The 22,910-nt window shown below is 36.6% G+C and overlaps 3 protein-coding genes and 1 pseudogene across 3 annotated transcripts; 1 reads left to right on the forward strand and 3 right to left on the reverse strand.

Annotated features, from left to right (window-relative positions):
- Positions 1–910: 910 nt before the first annotated feature.
- LOC109106229 (leucine rich adaptor protein 1-like) lies at positions 911–9,008 on the reverse strand. The gene is made up of 3 exons (XM_019119608.2): positions 8,670–9,008; positions 8,181–8,390; positions 911–2,116 (listed from the first exon to the last, which is right to left on the reverse strand). Exons 2-3 carry the CDS (start codon positions 8,373–8,375, stop codon positions 1,445–1,447), a joined length of 867 nt encoding a protein of 288 aa, XP_018975153.1. The 5' UTR covers positions 8,376–8,390; positions 8,670–9,008; the 3' UTR covers positions 911–1,444.
- Positions 9,009–11,252: 2,244 nt separating this feature from the next.
- Positions 11,253–15,759, forward strand: LOC109106231 (tetratricopeptide repeat protein 22-like). Its single transcript, XM_019119613.2, has 7 exons — positions 11,253–11,852; positions 12,095–12,150; positions 12,309–12,424; positions 13,135–13,253; positions 13,566–13,727; positions 14,314–14,466; positions 14,711–15,759. The coding sequence occupies exons 1-7, from the start codon at positions 11,292–11,294 to the stop codon at positions 15,236–15,238; spliced, it is 1,695 nt and encodes a 564-aa protein (XP_018975158.1). The 5' UTR covers positions 11,253–11,291; the 3' UTR covers positions 15,239–15,759.
- An 83-nt stretch (positions 15,760–15,842) lies between these two features.
- LOC109106230 lies at positions 15,843–19,226 on the reverse strand (annotated as a pseudogene).
- A 640-nt stretch (positions 19,227–19,866) lies between these two features.
- LOC122145321 (probable proline--tRNA ligase, mitochondrial) lies at positions 19,867–22,910 on the reverse strand. The gene is made up of 3 exons (XM_042758333.1): positions 22,753–22,910; positions 21,657–22,244; positions 19,867–20,955 (listed from the first exon to the last, which is right to left on the reverse strand). Exons 2-3 carry the CDS (start codon positions 22,215–22,217, stop codon positions 20,074–20,076), a joined length of 1,443 nt encoding a protein of 480 aa, XP_042614267.1. The 5' UTR covers positions 22,218–22,244; positions 22,753–22,910; the 3' UTR covers positions 19,867–20,073.

A 22,910-nucleotide genomic window follows, 5' to 3' on the forward strand; every position in this document is an offset into this window, starting at 1 on the left:
ATAACCAGAAAAGACATCACAAATGCAAAGATCACAGCACAACCACTGGCCATGCGTTTGTATGAGCAATATTATTCTACTGGATCTGTGCAGTGGAATAAGCCATATGACATCCTTAATTTCCTGTTAGGTGTTTTCACAAGCTCATTTAATTTGCAAATCCAATAGAACCAGTATGAACCGGTACTTCAAAATAGGATCCTACTTAAAGCTAATCCACAATTTACCTGATTAGATTGACAATACAGCATTTTTACTGATTGATTACATAAGCATTCTAACAGAGTAAAGCAGGTTTTTTTTTTTTTTTAATGATTTATATACATGTAAAAATGGCATTCTGATTGTATAATTAATCGTCAAAGGCAACTCAAGGGTGTTGCTGATTCTGGACTTAAGGTCACATTGTAACAGATGCATGCTTTGTATTCAGAATGGATTTATTATTTGACCATTAAATGTTAACTCAAAGGAACACACTCTGAGGTGATTTAAGACTTTGGTAGCAAAATGGAGCATGCTTTAAACATTCCCTACAGTTTAGGAGCAAATACTGCACTTAATTTTGTCCATATTGTAATCAGCAGAAAGGACAAACAAAATGGCCAGACAGCATAAAAAATCTACTGAATCTGATTTTAACAAAATAAGTTGCTGTGGTTTCAAGCTTTTGGATTGTTTTAGCTAAACAAACTTTGGTCCACTTTAAAATATGAAGGAAATGTCAAATGTGAGCATTTGTGCACTCTTTTGAAATAAATTAGTTTGTTAAGCAAGGATGCATTAAATTGATCAAAAGTGTCAGTAAAGACATTTGTAATGTTTTTTACTTTCTATTCATTCAAGAATCCTAAAAAAAAATAGTATCATGGTTTCCACAAAAATATTAAGGATTAATATTAAACTTCAGCTTTGCCATCACATAAATAAATACATTTTAAAATATGTTGAAATAGAAAACAGTTACTTTCAATTGTAATAATAGTTCACAATATTTTGATTGTTTCTGAGAACTGTTTTAAAATGATCTAAGCACATAGAATTGAAACTACATCATTTAAATGAAATGTATCTACTGACATATTAAATAAAGTCCTGAATTACTGATTCAATAAATAGTTGTGCTGAAAAGAAAAGAAAAGATTATGATCTCATATGAAATCTACATTTGAAGCATGCATTTCTAAACATCTACATAACCTGACAGAGTAAACTGTCATTAATTCAGGATTTTTAAACTCTGACTCCCCACGGGTCTAAGCTTCTTTCCATCCATTCCTGATTCTTTTCTGTTGCTGACCTCTTAACCTCTGTCCTTTCAGGAGATCAGAGAAGCTGGCCTCAAATTAATCAAAGATCAAAGTCTACAAACAAAAGCTCAGTGGTGAACAGAGAACCAGAGCAGTCTCCCATCAACACCTTTGGCTTGATCATGCATATATTATCACAAAAACGTCACATCATCCTGTGACTGCACCCAACGCCAGTGTGCGTCATACTCCAGTTGAACTTTGCCATTCATTTTGCAGCTCTCCAACTCAACTTTGCCATTCTTGTAGGGTTTCAATTTAGGGCTCAGATTCTTCCCCAGCTTCTCAGCGAGACAAGCCCTGGGTGAATCTGGTCTGACCATTTGCTTCACTGCTTTGTCCAGGATTCCATTGGTCTTGTTGGGCTGGTACGGTCTCGTTGTATCAGAAGTTGCTTTATTCCAAACCTGAGCATCTTCTTTAGGGGCATCGGACATGACTTGTTGAGATCTGGTTCCAGATCCAGTGGAACTTCCCACTCCTCCTCCAGTACCCATAGGGGTGGCACAGAGTATTGAATCAGTCCCACTAGAGGGGCAGTACTCATCCAGGTCATCAGCTAATGTGTCCAGATAGCTGCCAATGGAAATGTTGTCCAGCTTGTCATGGGGGTCCTGCAGACTGCTCCAGCTGCTCCTCCATGAGGTGTCGGGACCCTCCCCTAAGCTGAACTGACTGCTGGTCAGGCTGCTGCAGCGACTGGTGAGTGCACCACGCTCTTCCACAAGCCATTTCACTGCCTCGATGCCCTCATGAAGTGCTAGCAACTGGTTCAAGATCTTGACATCTGCTGCTCGTAGATGAGCCTGAGTAGAGGAAATACACATTGCCATCAAGACATTTTTCAACAATCATTAATAGTTTAACGAATGTATACGCTACACTTTTTAAAATAATCATACTTAAAAAAAACCTATACACACACAAAAAACAAATAACATCCATGGAACTTTTCCATTGCACAAAAGGTTCTTCATATTAGAAAAAGGTTCTTTAGATTATTAAAATGTTCTTCATAATAAGAAAATCAAGGTTCTTTTGAGAACTGTTCACTGAAAGGGTCTTTAGGGAACCCAAAATGGTTTATTTTTAAAACTGTATAAAGAAATATTACACCCAAAAATGGAAATGCTGTCATATCATGCATATATTAAAATATTGCAATGTGCCCGATTTGAATATGTGAATATTCAAATAATGTGAATGAGATTTGATTTGCTAGAGGAAATGAGTTCTTTGGTCTGTTCCTCACACAAAGCTATTGTATGGCTCTTAAAGACTTAGAATATAGTGCTTCGTCATATAGTCCACTGGTGCTTTATTTTTTAGTTATTTTTTGTCATTTAGGAAGTGTGACAACTTTAAAAAAATGCTCGAAATGCATTCTGATTAGTGCTGATTGTTGCATTAAATCTGGGCTTCACAAGCATGACTGGAGTCCTGTACTGAATACAGAGCCGGAGGTCCATTACTGTAAATGCTGTTGAGATTTATAGATCTTCCTGACAATATCCATTCCTGTGAAGCACTCTACTCTTCCTATTCTCCACAGCAAATAGCCTAAGCAATTTTCATCTGACACATCTAAACTTAATGTCTAAATAAAAGTTAAACTGTAGCAAAAGAATGAATTTACTTCTGAGGGCAACGAATATTAATAACTATAATCTGCTTGAATTAAAAATGAAATTAAAGTAAATTAAGTATCCATCCACCTAAATGATCAAGACAGACAGACAGACAGACAGACAGATAGATAGATAGATAGATAGATAGATAGATAGATAGATAGATAGATAGATAGATAGATAGATAGATAGATAGATAGATAGGTATGCTCAACATTCACATGATTAGCTTCCTCTTGGGCCATATTAAGAGTAAAAATGGATGCTATTGACTCTTCAGTTGGTCTTTTGACTTTTGATTAGATCATGCTTTTGTAATGTATTCTCATTTTATAACATATCTGTCAAACATTGGTTTAAAAATATGTTATGAAGCTTCATTTGGCAGCAGAGAAGCATTTTTGTCAGGAAATTAGACATTTACTAAATGTAACATGATATACAAAGTCCTGAACTCTTCTGACTGACTGAACAGCTCTCCAGCCCATAAAATGCTGCTCATCAAATAGTCAGTGCTTCCTCTGAAGGCCACAGCACTTTGGCTCCCACAATCCATGCCGGATACTACCCTGTCTGCACCCCATCAGCTACGGTCACACAGCACTTCTTAAAGGAACAGTTCACCCAAAAAGTAAAGCTCTGTCATTATTTACTTACCCTCAAGTCATTCCGAAACCCATATTACTTACTTTTGTGGAACACAACAGAAACTGACATTCTCAGTCATCAATAATTTTCACTACATCTTTTTTTTCCGTACTGTAAAAGTGAATGAAGGCTGTGATTCCGCCTTGCCTAACTTTTCCTTATGTATTCCACAGAAAAAAAAAGAAACACACTTCTTTGGAACAACATTACAGAGAGAAAATTACAGAATTTTCATTTTCAATTTAATTAACTTTTTGACACAAATTGTGACCATTTTTGATTAAAAGAAAGATGTCAAAATGTGAATTAATGTGCTAAATGCCAATAGATTCAGGACCAGCTTGAAAACAAGATGGGATAAATCAGTTTAAGTGCACTGGGCCTGCCATAAATGGACAGCATACTCTTATCCTATACATCCAATCATCTGTGTAATTTAAAGGCCATATAGTGCACTGTTGACGTTAACCACAGTAATTACAGTACAAAAAAACCAAAAGAGAACATTTCGGTAAAAGAGAGTGTGGGATACAAAAAGAACAAATGAGGCTTGGAGAGGGGGAGGGGAAATCAAGCTGAATTTAGAAGGCAAAGATAAACAAGCATTTTTACAGTAAATAGGGAAAGTTGTAAATACATAGGCTAAAAGACGAGAGAGATTCAGAGAACAGATTGTAACAACTCTGCTCTATGCCGGCACCTCAGTCCAGAGTTGCTGAGACTAAATGAAAACAATGTCATTGTAACCCCATGCAATACAGTGCACTGCAATAATCGTATATAGCTTCCATCCTTCCACACGAGCCACACAGTGACCCACAGACTCTCCTTAGGGAGAACATTCCACAGTGTCTGAGGCTCACACTGGAGATTCTCAAAGCCAGAAGAATTCCATTTTCCCACTCCTTAAAACCATAGCTCATACGTCTTGTGTTCTAATCCCTGGAATTCTGGAGAGCTCATTTTCCATGCTGTGGTGTCCTGCTCTGTTAAGTATCACAACACACCACGTAGCTCTATGTGCGTGTTAAAAGAAATATATTATCACTCAGTAGTAGTGTTAAAATAGGCACAGATATATTACAATATTATACAGCAGCATTCAGTTTATTTTGCAATAATGCAAAAAAAGCCCTTCAAAGATGAGGAGGATTTAAGCATGCAGTCAGGTATCTGAAAAACACTGACACTGCCATTTCTGCACATTCTGTGAAATGTGAAATACTGTGAAATACTGTAATAAGTAAAGCTGCTGCATAAAATTTTTAGACAAACTAATCAGTTAAAGTAACCGTTCACCCAAAAACTATGTTGAATATGTTCAAGTACACACAAGTTGGGTGTATTCAAACTTGCCATATCACACATCCATCACATGGATAGTCATAGTCATATAAACTATGATTATGGTGCTCATTTTACAGTCAGGGTTAAAAATTAAAAGTACAGGGGAAAAATACACCAGATATTCATGTGTTATTATTAGTATTTTTTTATTCTATTTTATTCCAGTTACGCACCTCTGCAGAGACCATAGTGACCCGTAGATAGTTTTGGATGAGTAAAAACTTAAGTCAGCTGTATAAACACTCCCAATCTTTTCAAAACAGCAATTCTGCCATGACGGTAGACAGTAGAGAGCTATGTAACATAGTAACTGGGGAGTTATTTAAAATCTAGCAGAATATTTCTAGTGCTATATTATTTTTCATTATTTAAAGCTACTGTATTTAATGTTAAATTAAGATTATTAATATGTTCAGATTTAGAACTGCATTTGGCTGATTGATTCAAACAATAAATATACAGTAAATGTGCTTCGTTATAAAGGTATGTTAGCTAACTGTATGATTCTATCATCTTGAACTGTTCATTTGTGAAATAAACATTACTTAGACACATTCACTTCTGATAACAGATCACTCTAAATTAATGTAGACACATGCATTTTCTATAAAGCTGCTTTGAAACACTGTATTGTGAAAAGCGCTATACAAATACATTTGAATTGAATTAATGGATATGTGCATAATGAAACAGTAACAGGGCATCATCAGAGTTTACAGAAATACAAATACAAACAGAAATACATCACTGCTCTCCCTTTCATCTAGCACGACACACTCTATCTCTCTGCATTCCTTCCTAACCTCTACGTCCTCCCACTCTCCCTTTCACCATTACTGCTTCTTTCTTTCTCCCTCCCCTTCTTCAGACTGGAAGAGTCATCTCCCTTTCCTCCATCTGTCAGTACACACCATCCCCGGTGTTTCCCATCTGTGTCAGTCAGGGAGAGAGAGGTGCATTCACTGGGGGCCAAGATGCTCAAAGTCATCAAGGACACATCTCTCACTCTATCTTCACGCAGATCACAGGTGACATAAATAACAAGCTGTTTGATTTCCCAGTTACTTCCAATGTTTTAAAGTCAGGTAACAATCATTTTTGTAATGATATGCAAGTCTTTTTTTTCTCTGTGTGTGTCACTATACTGCAGCAATATGGGTCACAATGTCACAGTGTGAGGGTAAAGTTCAATGACAGTTGGCTTGCTGTAGCTCATGACTATTTGGGAACAGTGAGAAATGGCAACAGGAGAACACTAAAACTCTAAATCAACTCTAGAAGCAAGCTATGTTGTGAAATTACCTGGAAGTCGCTAGCCAGTGTTGTACCATAAAGTGTTTTACTGCCATGAATTTGAACTATACTCATAATACTTATTGCCAGGGCTTTTCAAACTTTTCGATGCCATGGACTCTGCCTAATATTATGATCCCCTTGTGAGGTATTCCTTTCCAAACGAATAAAAGGAGCTATAGAGATATTTTAATAAATGAAGACCTATGTTCAAGGTATTACACAAAATTTTTTAGGCATTTTTAGTTTGTATTTCTAACTTAAAAAAAAAAAAAAACAGGGCTGTCAAACAGAAAAAATATGCTACCGTTCAAATGTTTGGGGTCGGTAAAATGTTTTAATATTTTTGAACAAAGTCTCTTATGATCAGGTAGGCTGCATTTGTTTGTTCAAAAATACTGTAAAAATTACAATTTAAAATTACTATCTTCTGTTATCTGTTTTTATATAATTTTAAATTTAATTTATTCCTGTGATGACAAAGCTCTAGTCTTTAGTGTTAAATGATCCTTCAGAATTGTTAATGTTGAAAACAACTGTGTTGCTTAATATTTTTGGAAATCATGACACACTTTTTGTTCTTTGATGAATAGAAAGAATAGAACAGCATTTATTTGAATTAGATATTTTTGTAACAATGTAAAAGACAAAATCACTTTTGATTTGACCGGCAGTGTATATAATATTGAAAATGACAATAAAACTTCATTAATATAAAATAGAAATGAGATTGAAAGCATAATAATGTAAATAATAATAATAAAATATAATAAAAATTATAAGAATAATATTCCTGTTAATTTCTGTGGATCACCTTGCAATCTCCTTCTCTGTATTTCTGTACATTTCTGTTTCAAGCCTGTAAATCATATGTAAATTTTAGTTCTATATGTTTTACATAATTACAGTACAATTACTCATTTTGTTGAACTACAGTTTGGCAAAGCATACCATGCTTTTAGCACCCTTCACCTTTTTATCTGAAACCACATCCAGGCTTGTCTACACAGATATCGGCTGATGCAGTAAACCACTGACATGTTAACATCATCACAGCGGTATCCTCGGCAAATTAATAACATTGCTTTCCAAAAATCAGAAATACAACTGGCAGTAGCATAATCCATGACAGCTTTGGTGGCTTTTACAAAGTCTCCCACTCAGTAAAGAGCACAATAGCAACAACATCAGGGTCCATTTGCTTAATGGCTCTGCATTCCACAGGGAAACAAGCACATTTCCCTAACTACAACAATTCTTTATACAACCATGGACATATCCGCCCTGAGAGTTTAAAGTTACAGTATGAAGCATGAACACTGAAACCAGCAGCAAATCTTTTACCACAACTCCTTCACTATAACATCATCACAGACATGTGGTTGCAAGCAATTCATCTGTTCATTAAAAAGATCATTGCTTGCATGACAGTTTTAGGGTCTTGTTACAATGCACTATTTACTGTTTGGCATACTGTGAGAAAATTGTTTGCTTCTGGATGATTTGGTTTGTGGAATGTGGTTTGGAACCCTTCAAAATCAGAAAACAACAACATGCTGCAGGCTTTTTCTTGAGAATTATGTTATGAAAAGATACAATCATAATAAGTAGAAGAGCTTTACACTGGAATATGTGACAAGGAAAAAACAAGGAATCAAAAAAGCCAGAGGCTTTATGTTTCATCAGAAAGGAGAAAACAAACTCACTGTGTAGCGTGTCTGCTATGAGATTCATCCACACACATTTATAAAACTAGCACATACACACATTTTTTTGTTGACTGTTGTCACACTCTTCATTCATTTTATGCAGAGTGAATTTTAAGATATACAGTATAAATGTGAGGTTATCAAATACAGTTTAGAAATCAATAACCACAAGAATAAATTTGATGGAAGTAAATGAAATTAATTTATTAGTTTAGTAGCAAAAGAGATGTAGAATTGGCTCTTACCATCTCCATTTTAAGTTTTCGGATCTTCTCATCCAGGCCCTTCTTCTCAGTCTCATTATTGTCAGTCTGATGATGAGAGATCATTTTGTGCTCCTCTCTCATCCATTTCAAGAGCCCCTCTGGGGTCTTTCTCCCCACTTTCAACTCCAGATCCTTTAAATCTGGGACTGATTCACAGGTATTGCTCTCCTCCATGATTATAAAAAAGATCTATTTAGAAGAAAAGAGGGAAAAAAGAAAAGAAATGCTTGAGTATTGCTCTGGATTCAAAAATGTAACTCTATGACTAAGTTATGATTAACACTGATATACAGTATTATGCCTAAAAAAATCTTACGCAACACCCTGTGATTATTTGTAAACACATAACAGTCATCCAGTAGGCTATTATTGCTGAAATCCGCCTATGTCTGGTAAAAAAAAAACATCAACAACGCGTCACATGCGTTAACTGAGCTGAAAGCATCATCACACACGAGAGTGACATACCTGATTAATATTCTAAACATTCACACGACTGTTTTCTTTCCCAAATGCAGCCTATATGCTCTCCTTCAGTGGGAAAGACAGACCACCTGAGCATGATGCGAGTCTCTCTGAAGATTCGTCGCTCAAATCTATGCGATCTGCGTGCTGTTCAATCTCCTTGGCTGTGCTGAAAATGCCGTGACCATGATCAGGTAAACTGTGGATGTGATGCTCGGAGATGAAGTCAGGTTTGGACAGGAGATCTCTCCAAACTGAATGTCTGTCCTGATGTGCTCGAATCACACGACTGCTGGACTGAATTCCACCTGCATGACAGCGAGGCGAGCGAGCGGAGCGCAGAAGTTCCCTGCCGTAAATAACGGAGTAAACGCGACCGCAGAAATTAGCAATTCAATTCAATTAGTTAAATAAGGTCTACTTTATAAAAAAGTCCTTGTTATACCTGTATATCACATGCAATTATAATGAAACATGGTTACACTTTATTTAAGGTGTCCTTGTTACAGTGTAATTCTACATTTAAGTAGGCTACTGAGAAATATAAATTCACAACATGTACTTGGTTAGGGTTAGTTGGTTATAATTATAAATAATTAACTGTTTTTAATATAGTAAGATCACATGTATTGTAATAAGGACACTGTAAAGTGTTACCTTAATCACTAGGCTATAATAGCTAAGTAAGCTAATGATGCAAGCAGCTTTACAAAATAATTACAAATTTCATTAAATCCAAATATTTTTCAAGCTAGGTAAATATGTATTTTAAATATAAACTTTGATTTAACTATAAACTGTATTTAAGTTCTCTACATGATATTTTAGCCATATTTCCATGAACATTTCCTTCATATGAATCTGAATGTGATATGTGTACTGGGAACACATGCAAACAAGAAACTAATCAGTCCCATTCGTAAATAAAAGACGAAAAACTAACTGTAGGCTACTAAACACAGTGTCTGCATTAAAATAATTTATACACAAAAATTATTATTTTGAAAAGTTTCTTTTCAGACAGGAACTGCTGAATATCAGGCACCACTGTCTGCTAAACACATTCTAGAATGACATTTAATGTTTCCATTAAAATAGCTATCTGTAATCTGCTTTCCAACCGTACGTCAGAACAGTAAATGGTGAGCTGTCACTATTTTCCATACTAATGAAAAAAGTTGTGGTTTGTGGTCCATATTACCACATGGCTGATATGCTTAGTCAGTTTTGTGTGTAGTTACATATACAGTAGAAATTAAATGCAGATTTAGACAAGAAGTATGAGTCCTTACTCTGCCCGGTGTCTCACTTATGTTCTCTCAGGGCCAAGACCATGTCAAGATGACATCATTAAACATCTGCTGGCTACACAAAGAGGATCCCCCTCTGTTTTAATCATCATGGACAAAAACAGAACAGGAGTGTGAGGAGAACCTCACACAACAGACCCATATTTCCAGTCTGAGGTAACCATAAAAGTGTCACTGTTCGTTTGTGTACTTTAGAATGGGAGCTTAATATATAGCACTGAGTCCACCTTGAAGGTTCTTTTGTCATGATATGAACCTATTACCAGCCAGATGGTAATATGTCAATATTTAAAAATTAAAATCACATCTATATGCATCTGCTTAAGGATACTGTTTCAAGATATTTTTGACAAAGATGATGAACAACATTGGGAAATTAATTTTTATTAACCTGACACAGTTTTTATGTCTGGATTACTTGGCTGACGCAAAATGATTTCTTCCATGATCTAAGACCGAGAATTCCTATGCATGTCACTGTTTTCTCTATATTTAAAGAAAGGATTCATTCTAGTGGTCATGGTGGAAATTGCACCTAAAATGAAAATCAACTGACTTAGTAAAACTGAGACTTTTATGTAGAATTGCTTAAAAATATCAATATTTTTTTTTCATATATTAAAAAATTACTCACTGTGACATATATATATATATATATATATATATATATATATATATATATATATATATATATATATAAACCCTTTAAGGTCTAATGACAACAGGAGGAGTTGAAGTTTACAGTTCTGATAATAATTGTTCATATTTGAGAGCACTTAAACCAGTTCAGATAAACTCAAGGAAATCTTTATCAAAATGCTCATCAGAACACATGAACTTCCTCATGTCTGGTGACATTTATTTCACTCCTAAGAACTTTTTTCACTCAAACACAGTTCGGGAAGCTGTGAAATAACAACAGAGTTACACAGTGCATTTTAAATGTTATTTTACATGCAGAGGATTGCAGGATTTCTTTCACGACTAGTATTTAAAGTGGTTTCCTGTTTGGCCAATTCATGGCTATGGCAAACCCTACATGATACCAAGGTGTGTCATTCAAATTCAGAATGTTAGACTCATTCTTTACACAGTTCCTGAAGCAAACACCCATGTTGTCCTTTGAAATTACCATAGTTAATGTAAAAAGCACAACGTTGGGGTGGAGAAACCTGTTACAGGAAGCAAGAAAGCACATGTTTAACATCTTTCCTTACTCATGTCTCAATTCTCCTCCTCTTCAAACCTGTATTTCCTGTCCCACATATAAGTTGTTCTGTCTTAGTCAGGCATTGTCAGTAAGTGTGTGGGGACAATGGAGGACAGCACAGAAGAAGACATCGAGTCTCTGATTGAGGGGATGGCCTACATCCCTGGCCACTTTCATTTAGAGCTGAATTTGAATGGTGAACCCAATGGACTAGTCACCCTTCGGCACCGGGACACCCAGCTCAAACGCGAAAGCCTCAGGGCTGAGCTTGAAGCTGAGACGGGACGACTGCAGTATGCTGTGCGTAATATGCTGGGCCTGCTGGCCTTCCATGTAGATGAACTGGAGATGGCAGAAGAGGCCTTTCACAGCATCTGCCAAGAGGATCCAGAAAACCTCAACGCCTGGGCCAACCTGGGTTACGTATATGAACGCCTGGGTCGCGAAGTGGAGGAGGGGGAGTGTATGGAACGTGTGGCTGCCCTTATGGGCCCAGAGATGGGGGAGAACCAGACAGACTGCAGGCTCAGGGTAGCACGGTGCTTGGCTGAACAGGCGTACACACATCCTCATGATGTGGAGCTGGAGAGGGACGAAGTTTTACAGGAGAGACTGACAGCTGCGCTGATGTTATATAACCGCGCACTCGATTATGGAGAGGAACTGGTGAGCACACCACATATTCTTATGTACAATACAGTACATATCATTACATTTTTGGGGAGTCATACCATGTGATATAACATATACTAAACTTGGCTTGTTATATAAAGGTCAAATTATCTAATATTTTATGAGAATATCAGATAATTATTAAAATGAGTATTAAAAATGAACGTTGGACCCTATTTTAAAAGACTTTGTGTGTGTGTGTAGTTAACTCTGTTCTGTCCTTTTATTTCTGACAGATACCAATAGAGGAGAAAAGAAGTTGGTATTTCAAAATGGCAACAATTTACATAAGGTACTTAAGTATTTTTGACATTTACCTGTTCAGCTTCATTTTTAACATCATCAAACATATTACTGCTTATTTAAGCATTTAAGGCAACTCAGACATTGCTTATAATGAACTGAAACAATAATAGGCTGATCATAACCTTTATTTATTTGTTTTAATAGGTTAGATGGAATTGTAAGGGATTCGATAGACATTGATCTCACAAGACTGAACTATTTCAACAAGGGCCTCAAGCTTCTCACAGAGACTCTTAAATCTGACAACACACATCTCAAAGGTAATTTTCATCGAGTAGATATGATAAAGGTTTTTAATAAAGCAGTAAACACAGTCAGCTCCCACGTTCATATACTGTAGATAATACCATAGATAAAGAACTGATTATAGTCTTCAGAGACCCCCAGTTGCAAGATCCAATGTCCTAATAATGCAAATGTGTGGCAAATGTTGGATATGAAGTTCCAAATGTGATGTATGTTTATATTTTCATGTTTGCATTTTTGCAACTTGGTGTAATACAAAAATATGAAGCTTTGTGGCCACGAATTAAGAATTTATTCTCACAATTTTACATTTTATTTATTCGTTTTCTCATTTTAGTTAAATCATCCCTACAACTTATTAATTACTTCTTTTTGCCATGTTGTACTAATTGTGTCCCTTGTTTTTAATATAGCTAAACCATGGCCACAATTTAAATAAAATGTACGAATAAAATTTGTACAATGTGGTCACAAATTACCAAAAAATGAGAGAAAGAATTAATACATTTAGGGAACAAATTTGTGGGAATGAATTCCTAATTTGTCATGTGGGGCTTCATACAAAAGAGACTGTTAAGGTTACACAGACCAACCTTTCCGGTTTTTTGTTTCTACTTATCACACTTGGCTCTTATATGACCTCTGATCAGTGTCTTCTAGCAGATCTCAGATGTCAAGGAATCATTAAAACAATGTCTTTGTATCTCTGTTCTCTACTTTCTAGCAATGGCCTGGTGTTACGTTGGTCTCATGCTGGAGCAGATGGAGGAGTTCTCCACTGTGCCAATGTCAGTCCATGACTGTGGGTTCTCTGGATGTGACCCCTTGACATGTTACGGATCGGTACTGTATTTCAGCCCTGGAAAAATGTAGAATGCTATATTGTGGTCAAGCTAATAGATCAGATTCCAGTTTTGAGATGATTGGCACACATTTCCTCTGTAGCCACAACATGTATGGGCGTGACGTGTAACGTGTTTCTTGATACAGGTGTTAGAAAGACGTGCTTAGGCTTATGTTTTAATATGATTAAACATAAGCTGACAAATTGACATGCTGATGCATTAAAGCTAATAATACCATGACAATGTAAATGATAACGAAGTGTAAAAGGCTCTAAATGATTAGATTTGTTCTCACTGCTGATTTCCACAGGCCATTAAACTCGCCACGGATGATGCATTCATACTCAACAGGCTAGCAAACGTGTTCTTCCTGTCAGGCAAACTGGAGATGGCCACAGGTATCTGTAACATGGCCCTGAGTGTCCTGCCTGATGCAGAATTCAACTGGCAGGCATACTGCATGCGCGCCAAGGTAAGCAAAATACTTGATTACCACCCAACAATTCATTAAGATTTTTCATATTCGTTTTTTATGTGCCTGTAGATGAAAGCACTCAGACACTGAATATGTTGAATTAGCGGTGTATTTGTTTTTTTAATAACACCATAGGATAAACTAGGATGACAAAAACATCTGCTCCTGCAAAGTCAAAGAAACACCCATTTTGTGACTCATGTTAAAAAGTGTATGGACACTATGCGTGGGTTTTATTGCATTTAAAAAATCAATTATGTTAGAACTTCTCCATTTAATTGGCTGGAATGTTTGTGTATTACACAAGTTCACATTCATACAATGCCACTAAAGGGACATGGTGAGAAAAAAAAAAAAAAAAAAAAGATGGGAGAAAATAAATAGTTTTAAAGCTTTTGCGTTTTCTCATGAATGTGTTCGCTTCCAAACGTTGTGATGGAACTAATACAATGTGGAAAGAAAAGCTAAATTTCAGTGTATTTTCTAGCAAACAAATATTTTAGTGAGTGCAAAAGATTTGTTTATAATAGTTTTAATGCTCCTCAAAATATGTATTCTTTGCCATCTGAAACTTTTTCTCCAGCTTGGTGTTACGCTATATACAAAAGATCTTGATAAAGCGAAGTGCGGCCAAGGTGGCATTCCTGACCGTCAGATTCTGAAAGAGGCCCGTGCTGACCTGGAACGTGTTCTGGCTGTGCGACCCTGCTTGAGGACTCATTTGGAGATGGGTCAGGTAGTTATGAAAGCATTATGCTCAATAAGACTTTACTATCACTTTTTATCAATTTGATCAATAATACTCGATGAATAAAGTTTCTTGTTTCTTGAGCAACAAATCAGCACATTAGAACACATTTCACAATATTACTGTTTTTTTACTGTATTTTTCATCAAATAAATGCAGTCTTGTATACTGTATGTATAGTTTAACAACTACTAAAGCTAATAGTTAAGAGCCGAATATATCCATCTCTCAGGTTTACTACTACATGGGTGTGGACGCCCTGCAGGAGAGCATGTTGGTCGATGAGATGGCGATAAACCAGGCCCTGGTCAGTCTATCTAAAGCTCTGCAGTGTCCTCTGGGCTCTACAATCCCTAAACTACAGCTCCTGCGGGGTCGCTGCCTGCTGCTGAAAGGAGAGGAGCAGAATGCCATTGACTGTTTTAAGAAAGCACTTGAACTGGAACCTCCCAGCGTCCAAGACACGGAAGTCCTGCGCTGCATGCTACAGGCTATTCTAGTGAGCTTCACCCAGAGTGGGAACGACACGGGTCATGCTATAATCCAATTAGAGGAATGTTTAAAGCAGGCGGAAGAGCGATATGGAGCAAACGTTGTTCAGACTGAGTTGAAGGCTCTGTGCCGAGCACACACAGATGAGGTGACAGAGCTCTCAAAAGATCTGGTGAGAAAGGGGAGGTTGGAAGTGGTTAGAATGTTGCTGAATAGCGTACAGCCACAAGGGAAAAAGTTCTCCCTGGGAAGGTCCATGTCTATCTGAAAGAGTCTGTGGAACAATGGGAAGGGACTACAGATAATTTTCTGATGGGCAATTACGTATGTGATGTCCATGAGTTATGCATGTTAAGACAGGAATTAACAATAATGTAGCTACTCATTTCAAACTAGAGGTATTCAATTTTGGTAATGCTGAGTGATGGACAAGGGAAATGTGTTCTAAAATTCTAAATGTATTACTATGGTGTTAAAGTCCAAAAGATTGTTTTGGATTGTTGTCTTCATGGCATTTTTTTATGCCAAAAAGCATAAAGAGCCAGTTAAACAAGAAATAAGTGTTTAAGCCTGGACATGTACTATGGGGTTCACAAACCTGAGACCACATTGTAAATGTAAATAAACATTTACATTTACAAGTAAACAAATAAATAAGCACTAATAAAATAAGCACATTTGTGTAATGAATCATGTAAACCTCAACATTCTCACGCTGGACAAGTTTTACACAAATGTGTGGTTCATGTCAGCTTGAATGCTGCTGTCAATAAAAAAAAACGAATTTAAATTGTGTTAATATCTTGCAATAAAAAAATGTCCTTATAAATATTGAAAAAGTATGGTTTATTGGATCCGCATGACAACTCAACTTCATCATGAGTATATTTTTATTTAAATCACAGATTGTTTTATGTGGTTTTAATTAAACCTCAGTAATTAAGGTCTACATTAAATAGTAAACAATATATCAGTCCAGCACTGGTTATTAATATTGTCTGAAAGGTTACAACATCTTTGAGTCTAGTTTATTTTATCATACCAGAAACTTTTTTTAAAGCAATACTCCACCTAAAAATTACTTCCGTTGTCATTTATTCACCTCATGACATTCCAAAACCATATGACTTACCTTTTTCTGTGGTACATGAAAGATATTTTAAGAAATGTCTCATTGTTTTCTGTCAACACAAATGGAAGACAAATGGATTTTCTTGTGTGTTCCACTGCAGAAATTAAGTCATACCAGTTTGTAATGAGCAATGGTTAGAAACGCAGAGTAAAATACTATCTAGAAATAATCTTCCATGTTTTATATCTGTTTTTTTCACCTGTGATACGTTTTATATTTCAAATTGCACATCAAATAAATTTTTCCCCCTCAAAAATGAGTGGGGGTTGGAATTTTACATGCTTTTAAGGTGAATCATTGACGTTGCCGCAAAAGAAATCCACTTCAAAGTTCTGCCTCAATCTGCAGTTTTCTCAAGGGGTGAGGTGAGCAGAAATGTGCTTAACAGCAGGAGGGTGATTTATAGTCAAGGCATTTAAAGTCTTTTAAGGTCCAAACAGAACATCATTTCAATCTCTGGACCTTTTTTCCTGATAAAAACTGCTTAGAGAATGGAGAGCCTGATACCAGCACAATGAAACTAGGTGTTCCTGCCTTCACAGAGCACCTGGAAAGAACAAAATAGAGAGGAAAACATCAGAGACCTATTCAAGCAGTGATAAAACTACTTAGAAGAAATTCCTCTGAAATACTTTTGGTGCTGAAGAATGTCAAGAAGTGACTTTTCAAGATCAACTCGATAAAGGTCTCCTTTATCAGGATCCTCAAGAAACAGCTGAAAAATCAAAAGCATTGAGGTTACAAAAAAGCAAATCTTTTGGTATCTTGGTATCACATCTAATTTAAATTCTAGCATCAGAGGACGGGTATGGATCAAAAAGGTGTCCACCAGTGTTGTTATTTTTGTCTCTTTGTAAATTTCTTTGTATACTGACCTGTAGGTTTTGAGGCTGATATTTTCTTTCTAAATCCCAGGGGGGAAGCTCTTCACCAAACATCACTGCCAAATGGTCCATGAAGCTGGACAACACAAAATGAGTGACTATAAAAATCAAATCTATATGCAGATTTTTAATTTAAAGAATAATCTTGATGCACCTCCATCAGCAGCATCATCCTCTCTGTCCGAACCCCTGTTTTGAGAGGGCTCGGTCTTCAGAAGTTTAATGCCATGCTCCTAAAAAAAAAATAATAATAATAAAAAAAAGAGTCATTAAAGATTTAGCTCTTTTTTTAAAAAAAGAAAAAAGAAAAAAACTTTTTATAATTAAACTTTGCCTCTTCAGTACCTTAATGGCAGCTAACAATGCTTCTTTCTCATTCTGCTCCTTCTTCGCGTTAACCTTTGCCTTTCTGGCATCTCTGTCAGCTTTTCTCTACAAGAACAATACATTAAACACAGGAGCAAACACAGAAAAACACAAAAAAACAAAAACAGAAACATATGTATACAGTTGGGTAGTGAAAGAATAAATAAATTTGCAAATAAGAAGACTGCAATTTACAATTACAAACAAATAAAATAAAGAGTTTAATTGTAATAACTGGAATTTCATATTAATCTGTTTACATTACAATCACTTTATCACATTAATTCTGTATATTCTAAAATTCTTTAAAGGAATAGATCACTCAAAATTGAAAATTTGCTTAAATTTGGCTTGAGGAGTTTGTTTCTTTATTGGAAGAGAATTTGAGAAATCAGCATTACATAACTTACCAATGGATCCTCTGCAGTGAATGGGTGCCGTCAGAATGAGAGTCCATACAGGTGATAAAAGCATCACAATAATCGAAAAGTAATCCACATAACTCCAGTCCTGGGCTTACAAAGTGAAAAGCTGCGTGTTTGCAATAAACAAGTCCATCCTTAAGACGTTTTTAATTTTAAACTGTTTCATCTGTTAAAATATGAGTCCTCTATCCATAATATTGCCTTCTCCAGTGAAAATATTGTCTTGTCTGAATCAGGAGAGAAATATGCCCAAATCAAGCACTGTTTGCAAGTGAAACAAAACGGTTCTAAACTAATGTCGGTGGATTTTGATGTAAGAGGATAACAGGGGATGGACTTTTTCACTGGATGAAGTGTTATTATGGTTTATGAAGGTTTATGGTTACAGGTTAAAATTAAAACTCCTTAGTTATTGATTTTTTTTTTTTATATATACAAACACACAGCTTTAGACTTCACAAGATTGATGCACCATGGTGTGGATTACTTGTGGCTTATTGTGATGTTTTTAACAGCCGTTGGACTCATTCTGACGGCACCCATTCATTGCAGAAGATCAACTGGTGGATGTAATGCTATATTTCTTCAAATGTGTTCTAATGAGGAAACAAACTCATCTACATCTTGGATGGCCTGAGGGGGAAAAGGCCTACATTTTCAGCAAATTTTCATTTTGGGGTGACCCATTCTGGATTTAAAGGATTAGTTCACCCAAAACTTTTTGATCTTCCTGTCAGGCCTTTCTACCTTCTGTTTATCTGCTGTGGCTCTCAGCTCCTGTAGTTTCTTGTCGGTGGGAAGCAGCATGAGACCTTCCTCACACCATTGCAATGCTCCTGCCTAATTACACAGCTCCACTGAGCACTGTGCACCTAAATACATTCACAAAAAATTACACAGATGTACATATTTATTTTCTGTACAAAAAAAAAAATTGTTTTCTAAGAGCTATAGACACAACTCACCTCTGATTATGGCTTTAATGTGCTCTGGCTTCAGTTTCTTTGCAGCTGTGGCATCATTCAAAGCCGAACGCATATTCCCTGCAGAAAAGAGTTAATTGCATGCATCAAAAAGGAAAACCTTAATTATTTAAGAGACATATACAAGGCAACTGTGTGTGTGTGTGTGTGTGTGTGTGTGTGTGTGTGTGTGTGTGTGTGTGTGTGTGTGTTTGGGGGAATACTGACTGACCTAAATGGAAATGCGCAGCTGCACGGTTGGTGTACAAAATCGCATTGAGTTCAATATCCATACAGTTATTTTTCAGTCCTTCTGTGTAAGACACTACAGCTTTCTTATAATTCTTCTCCTTAAAGTACTCATTCCCCTCATCCTTAAGAGCTCTGGCTTTCTCTGGAGAAAAAAAAAAAGGTTCAGTTGTAATGTATTCAGTTGTCATGTGAGAATGTAAGAAATGAACGTGCTTAACACACGTGAGAGACGCATTACTGCCACCAGCTGGTCTGGAGTAAAATAAAAAGCTACTTCACGCCTGACAATGAAGTCAATGATACCACAGGATATCTTTCAAGGACATCAAAAGACTTTGTAATTAAGAGATATAAATTCAATTGCTGATAAAACATTGACTATGTATTTAAATGAAGATTGCATCATTTATTTATCTTAGAAAGGCATGACATAATTGTCAGAATTCCTGTTCTATGCGAGTTAAACAATGAAAAATTTTAAAAAACGTTTTAAACAATGAAAAATTCTCTCTCTCAAAAAAAAAAAAATAATGGAAATATCAGTAAAATGTCCCATCTAAAGGAATCATTTGAGAACTTTTGGAATCAGTATACAACCACCCCCCCCCCCCCCCCACCCCAACTTTGTTTTTTTAATTGTAGATGCAAATAGCTTTTTTTCTTCTTTTTTTGGGGGGGCATCATCAAGCTACTTTTCGAGCAGGCTTTAGCTACTTTCCATTAAAAAATTTGGTGCTTATCTCAACACTTATCATTACTGAATTCATCTCTTTTTTTTTTTTTTTTAGCAATGCTTTAAATTATACTTAATTTAATTATACTTAGTGAATCTTGGTGGCTCTATATTGACAAGAACAAAATGACAAAAAATTTTACAAACAAACCCATTTTATTATCAGCATTTCCTTATTATAACATAAGAGGGATTTCCACATCTCATACTTTTATTATAGACACAAGCAATGATTGAATTCGCCTGAACATCAGTAGCCTTTAAAATGTAAACATATATATATATATATATATATATATATATATATATATATATATATATATATTTATTTATTTTAAATAAAACTAGATTAGATAGTTTCAGCTTTACTTAAAAGATCCACTAGGCCCTCTTTACTAAGGAACATGGTTTCTCCACTCTGCTGACAAATCACCTCAAAGCTGGGCAGATCCTCCAGAGCTTTCTGTCCTACCACTACCACATATGGATATCCTAAAATCTTTGCGTCCTTCAGTCGTTTTCCAATGGTCATCTGAACCCTGTCATCCAGTACCACCTCTCCTCTCAAGTTGGGTAGACTGTTTCCCAAGCTTTGAGACAGTTTCTCAGCCACTAGTGTGGCTTCATTTGCTTTGCTGCCCTTTTTAGGTGGCAGGACACACACTTGATAAGGAGCGATCAACCCAGGCCAGCGAATAGCATCCTCAGATGACATCACCTCTATTGAAGCGGCAAGTATTCGAGTGACACCAAGTCCAAAACACCCCATCTCAGCCACTGCGGGCACATTGGATGCATTAACAAACAGGGCCTTAAATGCCTGTGAATATTTTGCACCGAGGTAAAAAGTGTGCCCCACTTCGATGCCCTTGGATTCAGTCAGTGTGCCTGTTTGGCACTGTGAGCACTCAGTCTGGCCTTGTTCCATGGTTTCAATGTTGGCAGAGAAGCCACAGTTCCCACAAACAAGTAACTGGTCTTCGCCAATGTCTGCAGGCAGCTGAAACTCATGGGAAAGTGTGCCTCCAATGTTGCCGGTGGCAGCCTGTACCTGCACCCACTTCAAGCCCAGTCGGTCAAATATCCTTCCATAGGACTGACACACAGAGTGGTACGTTTGAAGAGCCGCCTCTTCATTAATGTCAAATGAATACATGTCTTTCATATAGAACTCCCGGCCACGTAGGAGCCCAAACTTCGGCTTCTGTTCATCACGGAACTTGCGCGTTACCTGCAAGGCATATCCATGTTATCTACATATATACATAACAGACCTACATGGAAGCATCTCTAAAAAAAGTAGTCAGGGCTTGACAGTAAGAACTGCATGATGGCCTAGGAAAAATGAATTGAAACATACTCGGGACAGTTGACAGAACTGCTACTGACCCGATTGGACCATTGCCATGTTGTTACAAAAGTTTACAAAGACAGCATGCAAATACTGAACTGAGTACTATTTTGAATCTTCTTGCTCTTGAACAGACAAATACACACTAAATTATGTCAACAGGCCAATCTTGGCAAGTATGTTTTTTTTTTTATCCATTTGTATCTTGGTTCTTTTGTATTTATTTATGCTATTGGTTGTAATTTGTTTATTTGTTCTTATTTTATTACTGACTGTTTAATAGTTTTTAATAATTCACTAGCTTAATATTAGTTAGGCTAGTAGTTTTTGTTGTGGTATTGAAAGTGGAACTGAGAAATGTGAAATTTTAGTGCTATCTAAAATGTTGGTGTCATAACCTTATTTATTAGAATAAAAGGTCACATGTGTCAAAAAACAATAACTATTTTTTTTTTTTTTTCATTTTATTTATTTTTGTGGCAATTTTGGCTAGGCAATTAAAATTTCAACCTAAATCGGAAAAATCCTTAGCGTTGAGCCCTATTTTTAACAAAAGCATCAGTGAAGGCCATTTTTAATACCTGGTACAGCAGAAGTGGCAGCTTCCTGTAGGATATTGTTGTCTGGGAAGCAAAGAGCTCTGTGACTGCTTCTTCATGAGTCGGTCCGAGGCAGTATTCAGCATTGTGTCGATCAAGCAACCTGAACATCTCTTTCCCCATAAGCTCCCAGCGGCCACTCTTCTTCCAGAGTTCTGCACTGCACAATGCCGGCATGTCAATTTTTTGCCCACCGATCGCATGCATCTCTTCATCAATGAGCCGAACCAGTTTCTCCATGGACCTCAGAGCGACCGGTAAGTAATAGAAGCAGCCAGGGTTGGAGGGATGGATAAGTCCTGTCTGCAGCATCAGTCTCTGGCTGCGGCAGGTCAAGTCTCCTCCCTCCTGACCCTCCCGGAAGTTGGACGGCTGGAAGAGGCGAGACACGAGTGGTGGTGGAATGGTTGGTTTGGAAGGGACAGAGACGAGGGGAGAAGTTTGAATGGCACAGCTGATGTGGCATCTCTTTACAGCTTTGAAGAGAGTCCTGGACAGGAGGGTTGGGAGCTTGTGATGACAGTGATGCATAAACACCTCCATTTGTTTGACAACTCAAATTCTGTGAGACTTTAATGAAAAAACAAACCAAGAAAAGCATGAAAAAACAAAGGTATGGTTTACAGTGGAAAATCGATTATTTCACACAGTGTATGCACCTGAAGAAAATTATGGAGAAATTAAATGCCTGTTATACATAAAAATTTGCTTTTTTTTTTTTTTTTTCAATGTATGAAATTTCAGACATGGTCAAAAACATTTATCTACTATATGCTTTACTGATTCATAAAATTATGAGGATTAAGGTATTCGTGCCTCAGAATATCTTTTATGTTTATGTGTGTGTGTGAGAGAGAGACTATATTTTATTCGTACAAACCAGCAACTGAAGGTGAACTATCTCAATGTGAACTATGTCAAGCTGTACATTTCAGGCGAAACAAATACAAACAAATGAATTCAAAGCTCCAGCTTCAGAGTTTGGTACTTCTGTTCTGATTAACTCGTTGTCAATGTGACTGGCTAGAAGCAAACAGACATGCTCATTGTATCACAGACGACAAAATACCAAACTTACCGTAAGCTAAGGTTTGCGTCCTGCTTATATCTATAAAATCGTGTGTGATGGAACTGAAATCATTAATAAGAAAACGTTGATTGTACACATAAATAAAAACAAACTATTCTACATATGACATGATGACCTTTCTTCTTCTGGTAAATCGTGCAGCTTAC

Source organism: Cyprinus carpio, chromosome A6 (genome assembly GCF_018340385.1).
Source record: "Cyprinus carpio isolate SPL01 chromosome A6, ASM1834038v1, whole genome shotgun sequence".
Lineage (NCBI taxonomy): Eukaryota > Metazoa > Chordata > Actinopteri > Cypriniformes > Cyprinidae > Cyprinus > Cyprinus carpio.